The sequence below is a fragment of the Mobula hypostoma genome, chromosome 10 (assembly GCF_963921235.1).
Source record: "Mobula hypostoma chromosome 10, sMobHyp1.1, whole genome shotgun sequence".
In the NCBI taxonomy this organism is placed as follows: domain Eukaryota; kingdom Metazoa; phylum Chordata; class Chondrichthyes; order Myliobatiformes; family Myliobatidae; genus Mobula; species Mobula hypostoma.
Window position 1 is genome coordinate 96,185,131 of NC_086106.1, and position 23,270 is coordinate 96,208,400.

The window sequence follows — 23,270 nt, forward strand, 5'->3', positions numbered from 1 at the left end:
TGCCTAATGAATCTGCTGGAATTATTTGAGAAAATTACATGTAGAATAGACAAAGGAAAGTCAATGGATGTTGTCGAATTGGATTTTTCCCACAAGGCCTTTGACAAGGTGACACATGAGGCTGCTTAACAAGATCAGAGCCAGTGGTTTATACTGTAGAAAAGACACTCACATGGATAGAAATTTGGCTGATGGGCAGGAGACAAGGAGTGGGAATAAAGGGGACCTTTTCTGGTTGGCTGCCAGTGACAAATGGTGTGCCACAGGGGTCAGTTTTGCGACGGCTTCTTTTTATGTTATACGTCAAGGGTTTGGCTGAAGGAATTCGTGGTTTTGTGGCCAAGTTTGCGGATGACATGAAGATAGGTGGAGGGGCAGCTAGTGTTGAGGAAGCAGAGTGCCTGCAGAAGGACTTGGACAGATTAGGAGAATAGATAAAGAAGTGGCAGATGGAATATAGTGCAGGGAAGTAAATGGTCATGCACTTGGTAGAAGGAATAAAGGTGTGGACTATTTTCTAGACGGGAAGAAAATTCCAAAAAAAATAAATAAATAAATCAGAGCTGCAAAGCGATTTGGGAGTCCTCATGCAGGATTCCCTAAAGGTTAACTTGCAGATGGAGTCTGTGGGTAAGGAAGACTAATGTGATGTTAGCATTCATTTTGAGGGGTCCAGAACAGAAAAAGCAAAGGTGTAATGCTGAGACTTTAAGGCATTGGTCCGACCAGTATAGTCAGCAGTTTTGGGCCCCTTATCCAAGGAAAGATATGCTGGCATTGGAGAGATCCAGGAGGTTCATAAGAATGATCCCAACAATGAAAGGATTAACATACAAGAAGCATTTGACGGCTCTGAGCCTGTACTTGCTGGGGGTGGGGGGGGGTTCTCATTGAAACAGATCAAATATTGTAAGGCCTAGAGTGGAGGTGGAGGGGATATTTATGTTTTGTTACTTCAAAACATTAAAGTAATTCAAAGAGAGACGCAGAAGTCCAAAGTGAGAGTCAAATTTTGTGTTTACTTTAAGTGAGGTACACATGCATCAATTAATTATTTAAATAAACTTAAACTATATTTTAATACATACACAACAGGAGAGTCTAGGAACAGAAGGCACAGTCTCAGAACACACTTCGAGTAGAGATGAGAGAAAAACAAAATACTTTAGCCAGTGGGTGGTAGAATTCACTGCCACAGACAGCTGTCAGGTCAAATCATTGGGTGTATTTAAGGCAGGGGTCAATGATTATGTGGAGAAGGCAGGAGAATGAGATTGAGATGGATAATAAATCAGCCAGGATGGAATAGTGAGCAGACTCAATGGGCCAAATGGTCCAATTTTGCTCCCAAGTCTTAAGGTCTTACAATATGCCATAAAAAGAGCATGGAGAATAGCAGTCCAGAAGCAAAGTTCCAATAGGTTACATAACCAATAAATTAACTTTATCACAAAATTGCTCATGAACAAAATTACATACTTGCCCATTTGTAACATTGAAAATTAAGATTTAAAAAAATTAAATGCATTATTCACCACTTTAAAACCGCCCATCTCTTAAACATGACAACTAAGAAATTACAAAATCCTAACGGTGGAGTACGAAGAGGCAGGATTGCCTCACTTCAGAATCCTGGCTGAATACATAAAATTACTTTACATCTTCTCCCAAAGTAAAAAATGTAATTATGCAGAAGAAATGTTGCTGGCAAGGATGTTTAGGTACAATTTTGCAAGGAGGGAATACTTTGTTTACCAAGCATACTGATTTGAATAGGGAAATGGCTTTTCTGCCACAAAACAGTAGAAAGTAGCACATTAAAAAAAATTAATAACAGCCAAAGTCTGGAAAACCAAATCGATTCAACATAAGCAACACATAAAAATTGCTGGTGAACGCAGCAGGCCAGCCAGCATCTCTAGGAAGAGGTACAGTTGACGTTTCGGGCCGAGACCCTTCGTCAGGACTAACTGAAAGAAGAGATCTTTACTCCTTCTGTCTTCTCCTATCATTTCGGATCTCCCCCTCCCCCTCCCACTTTCAAATCTCTTACTATCTCTTCTTTCAGTTAGTCCTGACGAAGAGTCTCTGCCCGAAATGTCGACTGTATCTCTTCCTATAGATGCTGCCTGGCCTGCTGCGTTCACCAGCAATTTTTATGTGTTGCTTGAAATTCCAGCATCTGCAGATTTCCTCGTGTTTTCAATTCAACATAAGCCAGCTACTTCTAATTATTGAATATATCAAGCATTGCATGCTCGGGGATTTGGTGAATATGAGATGGAACAGCAAGTGTGATTTGAATTCAGATGAAACTGGAATGATAAAAAGTTTATTTTATTATAGTTTATTCATTATATCATGGATGCAATCCATCAAACCTAGCAACGTTCTAGGATAAAAGTTAACCATGTTTTAGGCAGAACAAGATGCAAAGTTCAACATACCTGATCAAACAGCTGCTTGCCAGTGGTGTTGGGCTGAATAGCAAACTCCAGCTCTGCATCCATAGTGGTAACCCGAACATTGATCTGTTGAAATGAAAGAAATTTGCATGAACCCCATAAAAAGGAACAAAGCAAAATCAATTTCATATTAACAGACCTAACTAATTCATTTATGTGAAAATTCCAGCACTGGAACAGATTCAGTTGGGGAAATCACCAAGGCCCCAAGCAAAAGCCATCTTTCTAGCGGATGTGTTCAGTTACAGAAATGAGGATATTGCTCACCAGTGGAAAGTGAGATCCTTCACATGGCTTCAAGATTAAAAACCTATAGGGAGAGTAATGTACAGGATTAGCAGTCTGTAAACAACAGTGTCAACAGGAAATCAGAGTAGAAATATCTATCCTGTTGAGTATAGGGATAAGCTAGATGTAACTATTTAACCTGCAGAAGGTGATCAAGTTGAACAGGCCAGAGTAAGTAGTAGAGGCAGGTACAATCATGACATTTAAAAAGGGATTTGGACAGTTACGTGAACAAGGAAGATTGGACATGAACCAAATGGGACTAGCTCAGTTTGGGAATTTTGATAGCACAGATTAAGGGACTCATTTCTGTGCTATATAACTATGACTTTATAACTTCAGTGCATCTTAAAAATGCTTAAAAATGGTGTTTGCAACTTGCAGTAAAGTAGTACTATTTACATTTATAAAATAATTATTCTTAATGAAATTTCCTCTTCTTTGTCCAGTGAATGCCAATTTCAAACTAAAACCACTGCCCATTAGCAAGAGAGTATAATCATAAATATAGCAGTGCTAGAAAGTTTGTGAATCCTGGAGAATTTTGTTTTTGCATAAACATGATTCAAAATGTGATCAATCTTCACACAAATCCAAAAACTAGATAAAGAGGACCCAATTAAACAAATAACACAAAAACATTATATTTGTTCATTTATTTGTTAAGAAAAATGATGCAATATTACATGTATTTGTTGGAAAAAATTATGTGAACCTCTGGGGTAAAGCTATTTGGAGTCAGATGTTCCAATCAACAAGATATGATTGGAGGTGCCCTGCCCTATGAAAAAGACACACAAAGTCAGCTTACTGGCAGAGCCTATTCTCAAGAAAGATTTGTTTATGTGCACCATGCCCCATAACAAGTTTCACAGGACCTTAGAAGAATTGTAGAGATGCATGAAGCTGGAAAAGGCTACAAATGCTTTTCTAAAGACCCAAGTATTCATCAGTCCACAAGAAAAATTGTCTACAAATGGTGGAAACTCATTACTGTTGCTAATCTCTCAAGGAATGGGTATCGTGCAAAGATCACACCAAGAGCACAACGTGCAATGCTGGAGGAGGTGAAAAGAGCCCAAGGGCAACAGCAAAAAACCTGCAGAAATCTCTAGAACTTGTTTATGTCTCTGTAAATATGTCCACCATAAGAAAAATGCTGAACAAGGATGGTGTTCATGGAAGGACACGATGAAGGAAGCTAATGCTCTAATAAAAACAACAACGTTGCTGCACATCTCAAGTTTGCAAAAGACCACCAGGATGTTCCACAGCACTTCTGGGACAAACCTCATCCCAACTATGAAGCACGGTGGAAGCATGGTTGGGGGCAGCTTTGCTGCCTCAGGGCCTGGACAGTTTGCAATCATTGAGGGAACAATGAATTCAAAATTGTATCAAGACATTTTACAGTAGTGTCAGGGTAGCAGTCTGATACCTGCAGCTTAATAGAAGTTGGATAATGCAAGAAGACAATGATCCAAAAGATAGGAGTAATTCAACAACAGAATGGTAAAAAAAAAGAAAATTAGTGTTCTGGAATGGCCAAGTCAAAGTCCTGACCTTAATCCTATAGAAATGTTGTGGAGGACCTGAAGCAAGCAGTTCATGCAAGGAAGCCCACCGACTTCCCAGAGTTGAAGCAGTTTGTAAGAAAGAACGGCCTAAAATTCCTCCAAGCCAATGTGGAAGGCTGATCAACAGTTACCGGAAACGTTTGGTTGAAGTATTTGCTGTACTGGGGGGGGTCATCACACCAGTTACTGAAAGCAAAAGTTCACATACCTTTTCCAATACATATAATATTGGATAATTTTTCTCAATAAACAAGTATGTTTTTGAATTATTTATTTAATTGGGTTTTCCTTATCTAGTTTTAGGACTTGCAAAGATCTGATCACATTCTAGGTCACATTTATGCAGAAATAAGATAAATTCTACAGAGTTCACAATATTTCTAGCCCCACTATAGGTCCCTAGTAGACATTCCCAATCAGGTACTCTTTTTTCAGGTGTACAGCTGTTCCATCTCGCTGAAGTCAACCAGGTTCATTTATTTATCACAATACATTGAAACAAAGTGAAATGGGTCGCTTCCAACAACCCAATGATGTGCTGGGGGTAAGTGCCAGCACACATTCAAGTACCAACTTAGCATGCCCACAATGCTCACATGCAACTAAACAACCACATCAAAATGAGCCCCTTTCCTACCTCCTACATGGACAGCCCTCGGATATTGGGTTCTGAATTCTAACTGACCTTCAGCACCAACCACTGGACAAATTGACCATGAGACCCTGAGCTCCAGGCTTGCCAATCCTTGTGCCTCCTGCTTGCATGGACATCATGTCCTGGGATTCACTAACCCGGGAAAGCTCTTCATATACATGTCCTTCTCCATACCCACGTTGCTGGCCTTTAAATGCAGAGCGGAGGCCTAAACTCTGACAACCTCCAACACCTCTATATCTGTCCCCAAATCCTAATCTGATCACTAACTCTCTTCTGTCCCCCTAATCATCCTTACAAACTTAAAACTAAGTCTGAGCCATGATCTTGACTGAGACTGCATCTTGACCAAATTGACGCCATTCTTCTTTACAACAGACTTGGTTTTCCATTACTCTCATACATGATGTAATTTACATGTGATATTCCCAAACTATCAAGTAAATTGCATCTTGTCCTCAGAATGTTTTGTAAATGATTTGCTATTAAGATCCAATGAAAGCACTCAAGGCAAAAATCTTTAGGAGTAGGCCTTCAGCAATTTGCTGTGTTAATGTGCAAAGCTGAAAGAGCTTATGTTTTGTACAAATCTCCACAAGAATGTGAAATCTGTTCACTTCAATTAATTTGGAATTTCAGCTTCCTAAGAGTTTGTTCAAAGACAAAATAAAGTGTAGGAAAATCCAATGCACTGGTTAACACTGCCATAGTTACTAAAGAAATCAGGGACAAAAACAGAGTAAACACCTTTGTTCTTTGGTTACATAGTGATTGTTGCCAAAGCTTTAAGATTGTTCGAAACTGTTGGATTAGTATTAAGTTAGTATTCTGTTGTACACACAGAATCAATGCCACTGTTCTCCCCATGATCTCCCACTACCGCAGGATTGAGGTGTGCAGCAGGTCAGTGGGATGAAAGAGAGAACATGCAATGGCCCCAAAAGAGAACACTGGACATCTGAGTGAATAAAGAGGGAGAGCAAAGATACATCATCAGCCGTCATTCAGGATGTGACACAGTGGTAGAGATTAGTCACAATGGAAAAAGTTTTAAAGAAAAACAAAGACACTTCGCAGGCTTCACACTCTACCTGACTTAATGAGTGAAGATGTCAATCAAATAGATGTGCACTATTTCAAGCCACTGCACATGTCCAATGGCCTCTACGTTACCATGCACACAGAAGTGCCATCAACGTTAGCCAAGTTTTCTGTTCCAACATGTAACTGGTTTCCCACCCCCATGCATTAACCTCCTGCCAAGTTCCAAATATTAGAGCAGCTCTGCTCTAAAGCAGTGGGTGAGCTATGCTGAAGTACCAGTGAAGCCTCTACACATTTTCATGATTCAATTCTACAAAGCTACTTTACAAGCTGTTAATACCCAGGTGATCGCCTATTACAAGCAGTGCACAAAAGTAGTCTTGGGGAAACTATATTTACATTCAGTCATACTTTGAAGGGCTTACGTAAATTTTTGAATGACAACTTTAGCAATTAAACAGCTCACAAACATTTACAGGTTATGAACGGTCAGTTTGAAACAATTGTTAGCTAGGACATTAGATAACACAGGGTCTTCAAATTAAGCAACAACATTCACAAAGTGAAGCGATATAATACTTGGCTCCCTAAAAAGTTTTTTTAAAAAAAATCAAATGACGTGATTAATGTATTAAAACCGCCTTCACGTTAATCATACCTTTTAACAAATTATTTGAGACCCAATTTTAAAATTAAAATTACCTAACACATTCCAGAACTACAAAATACCCAAGGATATTCTAGCTCATTTTTGGTCATCGGAATATTCTCTGCAAACCTACCACCAACAATACCCTATTCCCAGTTTGATTACAGCAAAGTTCAATTGGTCCAAATTTAACTTATTTTGAAGCATTTTTCTCCCCAATTATCTTACAAGTATAAAGTGACAGTTCCTACAAGTCATACTGAATTACAGGCATAAATTAGAGTGGAACTTCAAGTAGTGACATCAATGAAGTATTGATTAGCCAAACTCCAATAAGATAGTTTATATAAAAAAAACCTGATTGGCAAGAAGAAATTTCATCACACACCAAATAAAAAGCACTTTCAAATCAGATAGAAAAGTGGAATCAGTTTAAAAATCAATAGCAATATAGCTCACAGATAATTGTTCTCTGAAGTTGTAATAAAATTGTTTGAAGAATATGTAGAAAAGCAGAATACAAGGGACAACTGAGACTAGCAAGTTTCACATCATGACCTTGCAGGTGTCTGCAGAGGGACTTTGCCTCCACTCCCAAAGGCTACCATTTCCTTTCACATTCTCAGCTTGTCAATTTCCTTTCTGTTTTCAAGATTAACTTAGGCTGAGGAAATCATTTGTAGCCATCATATGCAAACAGGAAGTAAAAACAGTCAGGAGCTTTTTTTTTGCTGCTAGTTACCAAACTGCAGAGAACTGACAAAAACCTTCCGTTGTAGGCCTGCTTGAAACACAATGTGCATTTTTAAAAGTAACACCAACAGTGGAACAAAACAGCTGCATCTATCTACAGTGGAAATGTGATGATTAATTTATACACAATTATAAAACATTTCATTTGATGTCAATTGGTGAAGCAATTTTTTTTTTAAACTCTCCCACACTCTTCTGATAGGCAAATACCCAAGATAATCAGTGTGTCTGTGCACAACTACATATATATTAAATAAAAGCACACATGCAGGAGATGGTTTTACCTGGCGTATTAGTGAGAGAGAGAAAACAATGCACATGCATAGACAGCAGATCAAAATGTAGTGCTAAGGACTGGGGGGGGGGGCGGGAAGGGGGATGGATCCATATATTACACTTCTTCCCACCTTAGATTAAAGCAACATAAAATAATATGTACAAAGCATTCAATTTCCCTTTCGTAAGCCCATATTCCAAATAAACACATTTTCACAAAAACAGTCCATAACTTCACAGTTCTAAAGGTTCAGTCTGTTCCTTTCAAGATAGCGCCTCTGGTCCTGTGGAGTGGCATCAGGTTTGGTAGGTGTCTTGTCCAAGATGACGTTCTTGGTTGTTGGTGTCACATTGCTGTCAGTGACATCATCACTGAGAGGCAAGTCCAGTGACTGTAATGTGTCCATCTTGTTGGATGCAGTCTGCTCTGGAGCGTTCTTTGGTTGAGCATCCAGTGTCTAGTTCACATGACAACTCCATGTCTGATCTCCAACATCCATTCTGTACATCAATGGTCCAGGTCTTGTTGCTATCCTACCAGATGTCCACTTGTCTTCTGAGTAATAACCTGCTAGGACTTCCTGTCCAATCTCAAAGCTCCTTGCTGCTTCACTTAGCAACTGGCTGAACCGTTTCGAGATGTCTGTACGAGATCTCAGTTTCCTGTTCATGAACAGCATTGCAGGTGTTTGATTTGAGCTCCGATATACAAGAAGTTGTCCACCTTATGCTGTAGAGAAATGTCCTCCTGGTCCATCACTTAATGGACTTCTTGAAGATCTGGATAAACTCAGCTAACCCATTCATTGCTGTGTGGTGAGGACCTGACTTGAAATGTCTGATGCCATTTTTCTTCACGAACAGTCTAAATTCTTCTGATGTGTTCTGTAGTCTGTTGCCACTCACAATTTGTTTCAGTAAGCAGCTTCTGGTGAAGATAGTCCTCAGAGGGGAGACAGTCTTTGCTGAGGTGGTTGACTTCATTGGTATAACCTCCAGCCACTTCAAATGAGCATCCATAGCAATCAGAAACATGCCTGGCAAAATCAATATGGATTCTTTGCCACTATGACGATGGCCACCCCTACAGCTTTAATGGTGCCTATGGGGGTGCATTTTGAACTTTCTGGCATCACAAATAGTTTTTGGTCAAGTCTTCGATCTGTTTGTCTATTCCCTTATCAAACACCTTCCCATTAGCATTAAACAAGTTGTGAAAGCCTCTGATTAGTGCTACCATTTGGGCTGCAGTTGCCTATTGGTGCCACACTGACAGCTTTGATTGAATGCCAGTCTAGTTGGATTTTTCTCAAACTTTCGTGTCCATAAGTCACATTTACTTTGCTTGCGTTGGGAGACACTTTTTCACCTGTGTAAGTCTTTAGCGTCACTCTGGTTTTCTCTAACGGTATCTTAGAAAGCAGTCTGCTGTAGTCAGCCTCTGGAACTGTGGACAAAGCTGACCCTGTATCCAGCTCCATTTTCAGTTTTTGTGATCCATATTATATTGTGATCTGCTTCAGTAATACTCTGCAGTTCTAGGAATGGACAGTTCACCTTTCTCAGACTCCATGTTGTCGGATTCTGTTTTACATTCAGTCACTTTATGAATTTGCTTAGTTTTGCATTTGAGACTTTTCACTTGGTTGTACTTTTTGTCTGCCTTGCATATTCTCTCAATGTGACCTCATCTGTGACACTTTCTACAGACTTCTTCTTTGAACCAACAGTCATTTGCATCATGTGAGGGTGCATGAACATCTTTGGCGGTGCATGAACATCTTTGGCTTTTTGCACCACTCGGGGGCTTTCTGTGCATTTCCAACATCCTTTTCTGTAGTTCTGCTGCATCCTTTGCTGCTGTCTCTAACGATAATACTGGCAATGTTTGTGCAGTTTTGCAATGCATTCAGAAAGGCTGTCATCTTTTGACTGGTTCCCTTTATCAAATCTAAATCTCTCAGCTACTGCCAGTGATTTAGGCCTCACGTGATTTTGTAAGATTGTAACAATTTCGTCAAATGTCTTACTTGCTGGCTTTGTAGGAGTTACTAGGTCGTGCAAGAGACAATACGTTCGTGGGCCCCATTAAGCTAACAAGTGCAGGGGCTTTCTTTTGCTCCTTCACATTATTGTTTGCATTACAATACAGTTCATCCCTCTTGATATAAGACTCCCAGCCTTCATTAGTGCTATCAAATTCATCAACTTTCCCGACTGAAGCCAGCACCGTATTATTTTCACTTTAAATTCAGCGCGCCTTTCACTGTTACTCCTGCACGTTAGCATCTGTGATGGCTTTCTCGTATTATTTAACTCTCACCGTTTCATCCCGTAACTGTCGGTGCAGTTCGTGATATTTTCTGATATTCAGGTTCGTTGCTGTGTCTGTGCAGAAGTATATTAAAATATATGCTCGCACACAGGAGATGGTTTTAACTGTAAGGGACAGAGAGAGAACCACGCACATGCATAGACAACAGATCAATACATAGTGCTGGGGGGGGGGGGGTCATTGCTCTCAAAGAAATAGATCCATATATTAAAGTGCTTTGTGCTAACGTACTTCATCAGTAAGTTATCCTAGGCCAATGAAGGCCATCTGTGTCAATGAAAGCAAAGAGAGGAAATAGCAAACCTACTTTTCACTAAATCACACTTTCCTCAAACCAAAAGTCAAATCTTCCTGGAGTGGTGAAAAACTACTCCTCTATATCAAACGTTAGCTGATAATCTAACAAAACTAAATGTAGCTTCTTGGTTTTAAATGAGCTATAAAAAAAAATTCTGACGTGAAATGTAGATCAGAAATCAATTGCAATAATTGTTCAAATAGCTTTCAGGGATCTGCAGCCAAGCTCATTTGCATTTCTCCTGCCATGCAGAGGGAAGTTCCCATAATTTATTGCAGTTTCACTTTGTTTCAGTAAAGGAGTGGCTTTTTGACCCTTCACTCATTACAATAGTCTGCAAAGGATGACCAACTTCTAGCTTAAAGCAAGTGAACTCCACATATTAAAAATAACATCACCCAATTATAGAATCCAGTACAGTAATCCCTTCCTTCCATAATGTTGGCACCAAATATGGTGCCAAATTAAATTATTCACTTCTGCCTGTACATGTCCCATATCCCTCCATTCCTCACATTCATGCATCTAACAGCTTCTTAAACCCATTACATCTGCTTCCACCTGCCCAACACCGCTACCCTCACCCCAGCAGCCCGTTCCAGGCACCTGCCAATGTGTAAAGAAAAACTTGCCACACACTTTCTTGCAAAATATTCCCCCTCTCATCTTATATGCATGTCCTCTAGGCCTTGCATTACTGGGAAAAATATTCTGACAGTCTATCCCATCCATGTTTCTGATAATCTTAAATTACAAAACAGAGGGTAGATGCTGGAAAAACACACAAATTACTAAATGAGAGTACTGAAGCCTTTAAGGCTCAAATAGGAGAGTACATTATCAACAGCACAGTTTGCAAATACATACTGTATATTTTAGTTGTACAACTGTGGCCCCATCTTTCAGTATTTAAATTGCTCTAATGAGCATCAGATCTACAATCACTATTCTATTAAAAGTTTAGGGAACAAGGTTCCCAGGCATCTTCTTTCAAAAAGACAATTGAAATTTGTTACTTTGTTTTTACATAAGTATGGTCACAGTTCACCAAAATTCCAGTAAGCCTTTTCTTTTAATACAATGGCCAGCAGGGTTTAAGATCTGCACGAAGTGAAAGCAAAATGTTGTCCCTGTTGGCTGGGTTCCACATTGAGTCAGTCGTTCAAAGCCTTACTGACAGTCACAATGTCTGCGTAGGATCCTGCAGACACACAGCATTGATGGTATATCTGTTCCAAGGTGCCTCCTAAATACATTTGTATTACCATCCCTGATTCAGAGTAAAGAGTAGGTTAATTTTTGCTTATTAGATCAAAACTAGGATAGCTTGTGATTTTCAGATATAAAAGGTACATTGGCACATTGATTAAATTCATCATCAGCTTCACATGTTTGCCCTAACTGACTGAGCAGTGATACTTAATCCAAGATCTCAATCATCTTAATAGTTAAGGGATGATGTGGTGGGATTTTGTTCATGTAAAACATGTCTGTGGGGACGATAAATCTCAGGGTTGTACACTACATACACACTTTGATAATAAATGTACTTTGAATTAGTAGATGTTGATAAAGCAACATCAGCAAATTTATCCCAGACATTTTCATGTTTGCCAACACTAAATACTCTCTACTTTAGTCTAGTTTCCTTGCCTTATCAAAAGCCCTTTGTATATTGTTTTATCTTCAAGTATGCAACCTGTTTTGCATTAGCAAATTTCAGAACTATATAAAACAAATACCTGTAAAGCTGAATCTGCTAAGTAAATGTGGCTCTCGAACTGAACCCCAAGAGAAACGTAATCAATATCACTGCTCTGAAAAATACTTCACCAACGATTCCTCAATGCAGTTTACCACCTGAATTCAACTCCATGAATTTCAAAACCCATTGCACTTCTATCTACATAAACAAGCTTTATATCATTTGAAATGATGAGTACTATCTTTGCTTTTCAAAATCATCCCTATTCATTTCTGATCATTTTGTTTATCATTCCCTGCAAGTACACAGAAGCTAAAATTTGGGTCAATGCAAACATCAGGAGGCAGGTTATTTAGCACAACTACATGCCGGAATGTTTACTCAACTATTCTTGGGATCTGGATTCTTATTATCCATCCCCATTTGCCCCAGACTGAGAAAGCAATTAAGAATCAACCCCATGGTGGGCTGTGCACTTAGTCCCTTGCTCTACTCACTTAACACCAATGACCGTGTGGCTAAGCACAGCTCCACCACCATATTCAAGGTTGCTGATGACACCACTGTTGTGGGCCGAATCAAAGGTGGTGATGAATCAGCATACCGGAGGGAGATTGAAAATTTGGCTGAGTGGTGCCATAACAACAACTTCTAACTCAATGTCAGCAAGAGCAAGGAACCGAATGTAGACTTGGAGGGAAACCAGAGGTCCATGAGCCAATCCTCAGAGGTGGCAAGGGTCAGTAACTTTAAATTCTTGGCTGTTCGTATCTCAGGTTTAACGCAGTTCCTCTATCATATACGTTTGTAAATATAATTGCAGAGATTTGGCACGACATCAAAAACTTTGACAAACTTCTATAGATGTGTAGAGGAGAGTGTACTGTCCGGCTACATCACAGCCTGGCATGGGAACACCAATGCCTTTGAACAGAAAATCCTACAGAAGTAGGGGATTCGGCCCAGTCCATCACAGGTAAAGCCCTCCCAACCACTGAGCACATCTACACGAAACACTGTCACAGGGAAGCAGCATCTATCAAAGATTCTCACCACCCAGGCCATGTTCTTTCCTCATGCTTTTTCCTCTTTTTTGAGGTAGAAGGTACAAGAACTTCACCACCTGGTTCAAGAACCGTTACTAATCCTCAACCCTCAGGCTGTTGAACTGCACTCATCTATTCAGAAGTTCCCACAACCAAATGTTCTCAATTTAAGGACTCTATTATTATTTTATGCTCTCATTATTTATTGTTATTTATTTAAATTTGCATAGTTTGTTGTCTTCTATTCTCTACTTGAATCCTCATTGATTCTGTTATAGTTACCATTCTATAGATTTGCTGTGCATGTCCACGGGGGGGGGGGGGAGAAAAATTCTCAGGTTTGTATGTGGTAACATACATGTACTCTGATAATATAAAAATTTACTTTGAAATCATATACAGGTTAGACAATGGCACTCACATCTACTGTGATGAAGTGCTTTCAGATGTTGGTCACGGCCAGAATCAACTCCTACTCAAGCAAGGACCTGGATCCGCTGCAATTTGCCTATCACAATAGGTCGATAGTGATTTAAATCTCACTAGCTCTGCACTTGTGCTTGGATCACCTGGACAATAGTCATGCCCATGTTAGACTGTTATTTATTGACTACAGCTCAGCGTTCAATACAATTATACCTTCAGTTGTGACCAAAAAGCTCCAAAACCTGAGCCTCTGTCCCTCCCTCTGCAACTGGATCCTCGACTTCCTCACTGGGCAACCACAGTTTCTGCAGATCAGGAATAACATCTCCTCCTTGCCGACAATCAACACTGGTGTACCTCAAAGATGCAAGGTTAGGCGACTACTCTCTCTACACCCATGATTGTATGGCTAGGCACAGTTCAAAGGCCATCTATAAATTTACTGATGACGAATATGGTTGGCAGAATTTCGGATGGTGACGAGAAGGAGTACAGGAGTGAGATAGATCAGTAGGTGAAATGGTGTCGCAGCAATGACCTTGCACTCAATGCAAGGCCAGGTAATTGACTGTGCACTTCAGGAAGAGACACACACAAACACCCCTCCCCTCTCATTGAGGGATATGAAGTGGAAAGGGTGAGCAGTTTTAAGTACATCTGAGGATCTACATCTGGCCCAATAATTGATGCAATTGCAAAGGCGGCATGACAGCAGCTACATTTCTTTAGGAACAAGTGAAAATCTGCAGATCGATCACGATCACACACACAACCCCACCCCCCAACCTGGTGGAACTCAGCAGGCCAGGCAGCATCTATGGAAAAGAGTACAGTCAACATTTCCAGCAGAAACCCCTCAGCAGGATGCTATCTGACCTGCTTTCTTTAGGAGTTTTGAGGCAACTCAGTAAGTTACCAAAGACCATCACAAATTTCTACAGACGTGCTGTAGACAGTATTCTAACTGGTAGCACCACCATCTGGTACGAAGGGGCCTTCTGGTACACAACATTGGAAAAAGCTGCAGAAAGATGTAAACTCAGCCATCTCCATAATATACATTAGCCTTCTCAGCATCCAGGACACCGCAGAAGGCGACGCCTCAGCAAGGCAGTATCATTAAGGACCCCCATCACTGATTGCTACCATCAAGGTAGTGGTACAGAAGCTTGAAAACACAGACTCAATGTTTCAGGAACAGCTGCTTTCCTTCTGCCATCAAATTTCTGAATGGATAAGGAGCCCAAGAACACCATCGCTTTTTGCAGAACAATTTTTTTTATATACTGTATATGTACTTGTTGTAACTTGTGTTTTTGTTAAAAAACCATGTTTTGTAATGTAGTGCAGCTGCAAAACAACAAATTTCAGACCCTATGCCAGTGATAATAATCTAGATTCTGATTCTTTTTCCCCCCTCATCATTAACTGAACTCTTCTGGGTCCCGACGTTGAGCGGACAGTACTTTCCCAACTGTCTTCCAATCAATGCCAGCACCATTGTTTATCATTTTCATAAATTTTACAGAGAAGTTCTATTCTCAGCACCAGAAAAGAAACAGCATTTCTCCAGTCCATTCCCCGGGTCTATTAAACTGTGTTCTACTAAAGTTATAAATGTTTTGATGTTCTACTTTTTAAAAACTGTCAGCAGCTTTAGTTCTTTTACCATCAAGACTTCTGGTTGGGCTTCTTATCCATTTCAGTTGGAAGAAATTCTGTTCCTTTATTTTAGTTTCTCTTCTGGCCAAAATTGAAATATGCAGCAGTCAAAACCATTTACGACTTAAAGTCCCTAATTTGCATATTTTCTGCAGATAATCCATATTAGTATAACTGCTCTACACTCGCTATTTTTCATCTCATTGTTAGTGTTACATTTTTTAATGTTGAGCCACACAACCACATCTAACAGGAGTTCTGAAAATAAAAACAATGGGTCTAGCAATTTACTCCCACAGAATGCTTCCAAGGTTTTAGAGCCACCTTTCATTTAACTTCCCAAGAGTTGTGTTTTTTTTCCAAAAAAATAAGGATTTCAGAACATATCTTGGTCCATCTTTCTTGGAAATATCAATGCCAATTATCTACTTCTTTTTGATAAGTTCTGACCTCTCAAAAGATTGTAACTTGCCTTAGCATTCTTTTACCAGGGGTGGATTTTACTGAGAAATGCCATTAGTTTCTACAAAAGTGTCAGAAAGCTCAAAGCTGCCATGCAAGCCTGTAGAATATTTGAGATGCTTGCCAATAGGCCACTTAATATGTAGTTTTTTTTCCTCCCAACTGAGGAATTTAGCCACAAACCCAGTGCAGGCTAATCTTCACTATTCAGAAAATAGCTCAGAGTGAAATAGGTAACTATTAGGTAATTTACTGCACATTCTCTTTAACTACAGTTTGTGATTCACTTTCAAAATGTGATTATATCGCTTGAAAACCAAGCCTGGAAGCAGCAACGCAAAAGTTCACTCAACATTTGCGGCTGGAGCTTGTAAAGGGACCATCCGAATTACGAGTGGAAATCCCTGCTCATTTTACAGGGCCTAAATGACAAGTTTGACCCAGCTTTATGGAAGTTCCCAATTAAAAACAAATGCTGATTTAGCACATAGATAAGCTGGGAGACTGAGTAGCTTGATTCTGCAAAGAAATGCCAAGCTGCTATATACAACATTCAACTCTTTCCTCTATCGACAACCCATCCTGCCTTCCCCCATTCAATCATTGCTATGTTTGATTACCAGAGATGGCAGTAGTGAAAGCCAGGGGATATTCACTTCTTTGCTACAAGTGTGTTCCAAGACAAAAAAAAAACAAAATTATACTTTACCAAACATTAGGTTTGCTTGCTCTTTTATTCTCAGAAAAACACAAGCTTACACAGCAGCTGAGATCTCAAATTAAGTCACATGAAAAAGCTTTCAATTTTTGTAAGGATTATATACAATTAAAACCATGCCTATTTTGGCTTGATTTAAAAACTATTCATTCCTACAAATCCAAACCAACGGAAGGATTCTGCCAGACACAACCCTCTTTGGATAAAATATACAGCTTCCAGCAGCACTTCTGAATGCCTGTCTATACAGAACCATAGTTTGACAAGTCTTCATTGTCCTTTGTTGCAATTGAAAGAGGTCTTAATAATAATGGAAGTCCATATAAAGGGCTCATGGGCCACTAAAGAATCATAAAGCAATTCAGGGAGGCAACAACAAGATGGAAGGAGGAAAAAGCAGTAAAAGCTCAAACAAAACTGATTCCATTTCAACTGGTAGAGATGAAGGCTTATTAAAAACTTCATCTATAATAATTTTATGCATTACATCCTGAAATGAAGAGCACCTTGCTACAAGGCAAGAGGTGCACAGGCTTAAACTATAAAATTTACAAACTGATCAGGTTAAATAAAAGCTGAACATTGATGGGATAAAAACTACTAAGGCAACATTCTGATTTTCAAGCACCACCTAGGCTGATAGATGTAGCAACTTTTAACCTTTTCTTTTTAAAAAAAAGCACACTCCTCACTATTCTAACTATACTTCAAGTCCCTGCTGTTTTTAAAAAAAAACAATCTTTGTTGGCTGACACCTTGATACACTGTCTGGTTACATCATCATCATCTGGTATGGAGACGGTAATGCACAGGATTGGAAAAAATTGTCGAGGCTTGTAATCTCAGCCTGCTCCATCCTGGGCACTAGCCTCCCCGGCACTGAGAAAAGCTCCAAAAGGCAATGCCTCAAAAAGGACCCCCCAGCACCTAGCACATGCCCTCTTTTTATCATCACCATTAGGGAGGAGGAACAGCAGCCTGAAGACACACTCAATGTTTAAGGAACCGTTTTCCCCACGCCCTCCCGATCAGATTTTTTAAAATGGTCCATGAACACTACCTCAATATCTTGACCTTACTGCACAACTTGTTATATATTATTGTCACTTGTAATAATTTTTATGTATTGCACTGTACACATTTCACAACATAAATCAGCAATGATAACCCCATTCTGATCAGATTCAAAGTTTAATATTAAAGCTTTAATTTAAGTGCATCCCAATGGAACAGTGACTGTATGAAAAACGTATTTGAAAACTGATTGTGGTCTATACAAGTCTAATCAATTCATACAAATCAGTGATCCAAACAAACTCAATGAGTTCTGCAATGTGGAGTCTATTCTACTTTTACTGATCACTACTACTTTATACACCGAATCTCTTAGGATTGAAGAATTATTTATTTTGTTCAAATTGGATGGCATGGTAGCATAGTGGATAGTGCAATCACGTTACAGTACCAGTGATCACTGATTGGGGTTCGATTCCTGTCACTGTCAAAGGGGTTTGCACGCTCTCCCTGTGACCACGTGGGTTTCCTCTGGGTGTTCTGGTTTCCTCCCTCATGTCAAAGGCATACGGTCAGGGTTAGTGAATTGAGTGCATGCTATATTGGTGCCAGAAGCGTGGTGAAGCCTGTGGGATAGGTTGCCCCCACAGAAACCTCAGTCTGTGCTGGTTGCTGACACAAGACAGCATATTTCACTGTATATTTTGATCGACATGTTACAAATAAAGCTATTAAAGCTAAGGCTATTTATTGTCACCTCGCTACAAAAGGCATCCAATTTTCAAGGTACAAGATCCCCTGGGGTGTTTTTCAGAACAAATTTCTTTGAAATTAAACATCAGCCTGTTCCTCATTGTACTTGTCAAACTTTACAATGGTTTGTGACCTGCAGCAATAACTTGGTGGCACACCTGTTGGCACCTGACCTGGACAAGGCATTAACATAGTAGGTTATACTGTTGGCACCTGACCTGGACAAGGTATTAACATAGTAGGTTATACTGTCGATGCACATCCACAGGGCTCACTTTTGACAATGGCAGTTGAGTGAAGTTTGCACGTTTTTCCTTGTAGTCAAGTTGGTCTCCCCAAGGGCTCCAGTGTCCCCTCACATCCGACACAGGCGTTGGCAGGTTAACTAGCTTGTGCAAATTGCCTCTTGCATGGGTGAGTGGTAGGAGAGTCACGCCATGTGACAGAAATAAGCAAGAGAATGAGTTAGGGAGGCTCTGGCAGCATGAACAATTGATCCAGTGGAATAAAAGTTAGTAAGATACGACAACTGCAGTTTTTGGGCACAGCTTCATCACAGCCAACGTACCATTTTGGTTGTGTTATTTGCTATTCTTGTGACTGCAACAGATTTTGCTCTACTTTAGCTGGCACCCCGACTTTAGGGCAAGACTCCTGGGAAGGAGTCTTGGGGTGGCTTCTACACCATCCCTTTGCTTCTGATGCATGTGTAATAAACGGTAAAGAGTTGTATAACGTCTTTAAATATCACACAGTTATCCTACAAATCAGTTGCCAGCTCACACCTTTTTGTTTGTTAAGACACAAAATGATGTTCCATTTGCATTATTCCAGTGGCAATATAGTTTTATTATACTTATGGTAGCTGAATGCAGAATACATAATACAAATTAACAACGCAAACATGTCTCCCAGACCTTTTCTCCCCTCCCAGCACTCAAATGAAGATGACCTCACAGACCCTTTGTGTACTAGTGACAATAAATGCTTTATGTCATTATATGATTGGAATTTAAAGCTGTTAGTATTCATGAATTTAAAATAATTCTGACAGAAAGGTCTTCAACCTAAAACGTTAACTGTTTCTCTTCCCAGAGTTTAGTGTTCATGCAAACTATGGCTTAACAAAGTAGCCTTTAAAAAAAAAGAAACCAAAAGATAGTAATGTAGAAGTGACAGTAGAAGCCATACTTTTCTTTGGGGGGGGGAAATGGGGGAGAACAGGGAAGAGGGAGGAATGAAAATCAGACCCTTTACCCAAATCCCATCCTACAAAAAGTAGTAACATCCTTTTAAGAACAAAATCCAAACATGTTGCATTCAATGTTGGATTCAGGATTCTGATATTGAAAGTGGCACCCAATGGTCAGCATGGACATACTGGGCTGAAGTTTCCATTTTGTATGCCTTATTAATGTCTGCTACAGAAAAGCAGATCTGAGTAGCACAATGCAGTGTAGCACAATATTACACATCATCAGAAATAATCTTACAGTAAATGTCAGTCAACAGGCTAGACTGGGGAAGTAAATAACTCATTTTAAAGTGTTAAAACTTGACAGCCACAGTCTAGACAAAGTACCAAGTACATCACATATTTCATCAGCCTCAAAATAGTTTTAAGACATTGATTCAAAACCCAACATCCTAATAAATGTGCCCAGAAACAAACTGATTAACTAATCATTTATCTTGGTTACAGCATCAGAACTTATTTTAAAAGAAGCAATTTACTGACTGAAATGCAGTGGGACTTCCATTGAAACCATACAAATTTGTAATAGGAAGCAAGGCCAACGCATGACCTCATTAGTCTCAAAGTTTGGCCTTACAAACGGAATGTGTGAGATTATATGTATATATATATATATATAAATCTACAGAGAGACAGAGAGAAAATAAAACAATGTTAGGTCAATGAACCAAAGCTGTTCAAAAAAGGTCCTAGGAAAGATCACTGACCTACAGTGGCTTGCTCTCCACAAATAGTGCTTGACTGGAGTGTATACAGTATACGATTTGAAACCCTGCCAATTCTCTCTTTTACCCTTCTCCAAAGTGCAGAATTGTAAAACTCAGACCAGTTCCAAATTAAATCCAGCAGACAGGTTAATCCTTCATGTAATACTGTGGTCTGTTCAATAGTCAAACCACAAATCCATTAAATGCTTGAAAACAGCAGCAGTCCATTATGCTACCCAGAACATATGTAAATATTGTGCAAAATACTATTGCATTTAACATTTAAACTTCTTACAGCAACTTTATTCATAGAAATAACTCAATAGGAAGTTGTAATGGGGTCCATTTTTGCTTCCACATACAACTACCATCTTGGTGCAAAACACTTGGGGAGAAAAAAAAAATTAAAAAGCTGGAATTGTCAAAGGTAATTTATACCCCAGACTGAATAAAAAAAAAATGCTTTAATTTTTAACTGGAAGTACCCCCATGAAAATTAAAGTCAAAGTCAGTCTTTCAAATACTTTGTTATATACAGAGTACTAATCAATAGCACAGTGTATCATTTCACTTAAAAAGTGAAAACAAAGCAAGATTGCAAATATCAGACTGTACAGAGAACTCCAGCTTTGTAGGCTCTGGGTGTGCAGTTGGCAAATATTTTGAGCTCCTAGAGTTAAGCTCTTCTAGTTTCTTTAGGTGTGCCAAGTAACAGTTTATTGCAAGCAGTAGTCCTCTTTTGCCAAAATCTCCAAATAGCACAGTGTTACTGCTTATTCAATGCAAACCACCACTGTGGCACTCTGTTTAATACTACTTCATGGCTGGTCTAGCCAACTAGAACTACTGCACATCCCCAAAATTACTTCACTTGCTGCTCCTTGCATTAATTTAAACCCTTGTACAGGACCAAACTACACAGACAAAGTGCTAAAATTAATAAATTCAAGATGCAAGTGTAATCAAGCAGAATTTTCCAAACTACCTATCCAACAAAATAATTTGCAAGAAAAATCTAAGTGGAAGTTCAATGTCACTGTTCACAATGTGTTGCTGGATGGCAGAGCAGCTGCTTCAGTCAGATGGTAAATTCATTACAACATATGCGATTCTAACAATTGACTCCCTTGAAAGAACATGTGTGATGGTTGAGGAATGTTGGACACATGGTTTCAGCCAGTTAGTAGAATCCTTGCCCTGCTTCTATTTATTCATATGGTAGTTCTTAGAGCAAAGATTCTGTTCCATTGTACAAACAATGACATCAACAGAAGAAAAAGTTGTCTGCAACATGTAGAGTTCTATTCCCTAAAGATTCAAAGTTCAGGCTTGGTGCTTTAGTTAAATCTGATGTAACAGAAACAAGCTGCACATTAATCTGTTTTTGTATCAAAAGGGCAAATAAAATTTATTGGTACACTTTAACAACTTTTATATGCTATTGAGCAATAAAATAGTAAAGACCAGGGTTTCATGAGATTGCGCTGGGAAAAAAAAAACATTGCTTTTTGAAATTCGCACTATGTGCGATGCCTGCGCTCACGGGCGCACAGTGATCGAGCAGCCCCATTCACAATCTTGTTACAGGTCTCCCAGTCCAGGATGGCAGTGCACAGTAGGACTGTGTTTATTCTCAGTTTCTGACACGTGATAATTGGTGAGCGCTGTATCGCGCGGAGGGGAGGATGGTCGGCTGATGAGCAGTATAAAATGCATTTTCCGAGCATTGAATAGACTTGCTCAACTTGGGCTGTGATGTCAGCCTCTCCTACCAGGATCATCTCCCTACAACATCCCCTTACATGCCACTGACTAACTTATGGAAGCAAACAAGCTCTACTGGTGGATTAGAAACTGGGAAATTTTCATTCTAGAGAAGGAATATTTTCATGCCACAACTTAGCTGCTGGCCTGCCGCTTTGCTCTTATAAAGATTACAAAAAAAGGTGGATTGTGTAGGCTAGAAGTGAATTGTACTATGAAGTGTTCATTTTTTTTTTGCAGTTTTCTCATTCAGTTATTATTTTAAAAATATATTTTAATGAACTCCTATTCTATTGTGCCTAGTCTACGGCAAACAACTTCCAAATGCAGCAATGGCTCCAGCAAAACTGTAAAGAAACTTAACTTCAAAAAAATAAATCACAGCCATACCGCACGTAAAAATGCTGATTATTTTACATGGCTGTTAGAATCTCAAAAACAGTAAAGCTTTTAATTAAAATCAATTTACAACCTTTGTTTAGATTAAATCTACCTAGCCCACCTTTAGAAAAATTAAATCCCACTTTTGGTTGAGCATGTTATTTAACAGAAATTTATTACGTTTTCCTTATGAGTTTTTATAATTTATAAAAAGGGAAAGATTAATTTCCAGAAAAGTAAGCTAAGCGTAACTACCTGCTTTACTCCCCCCCCCCCAAGAATGATTGACTAAGGCTTTCAAGAAAGGTTCTCCACTCAAAAGAGCATTGATAATTATTTTTAAGATTATTATATCTACAACTTACTGATCATGCTAACGTACTGTGAGCTGTAGCTACAATTTATTTTTATTTTCTTTTTTCTTTACACAAGGGTTCCCCGAGACATGAAAATTATTTCAATGGTTCCTCCAGGAGTCCAGGGCAAAAAGTTTGAGAAAGGCTGGTATAGAATAACAGTATTTCAATAACTAGCCTAGCCTTTGAAAATCACATCTATGAAACATAGTCTTGTCAACTGTTTGAAATACAGCTTGATTTGTACTGATAACTTGTTTATCTTGTGAGCTTAATATGTAGTGTACCCCTCCTCACAGTCCCCCACCCTGCTCTCATGACTATACCCCTTCCCCACATGAAACCACCACAGGAACAGGTGAGAAGACAGCTGAAACATCCCAACCCAAGCAAGGCTGCAGGACCGGATGGTGTCAGTACCAGGGTGCTCAAAGCCTGTGCCCCTCAGCTATGTGGAGTACTTCGCCATGTATTCAACGTGAGCCTGAGGCTCCGGAGGGTTCCTGTGCTGTGGAAGACTTCCTGCCTAGTCTCTGTGCCAAAGACGCCGCGCCCCAGCGGCCTCAATGACTACAGACCTCCCACATCATGAAGACCCTGGAGAGACTTGTTCTGGAGCTGCTCCAGCCTATGGTCAGGCCACACTTAGATCCCTCCAATTCGCCTACTAGCTCCGACTAG

At 39.5% G+C, this 23,270-nt stretch overlaps 1 protein-coding gene across 1 annotated transcript in view; it reads right to left on the minus strand.

Annotated features, from left to right (window-relative positions):
* The window catches only part of msna (moesin a), a 92,021-nt gene that overhangs the window by 54,422 nt on the left and 14,329 nt on the right, over positions 1–23,270 (minus strand). The window contains exon 2 of the mRNA XM_063060911.1: positions 2,448–2,531. Coding sequence (XP_062916981.1) covers positions 2,448–2,531 — 84 coding nt within the window. The remainder of the gene's footprint in view (positions 1–2,447; positions 2,532–23,270) is intronic.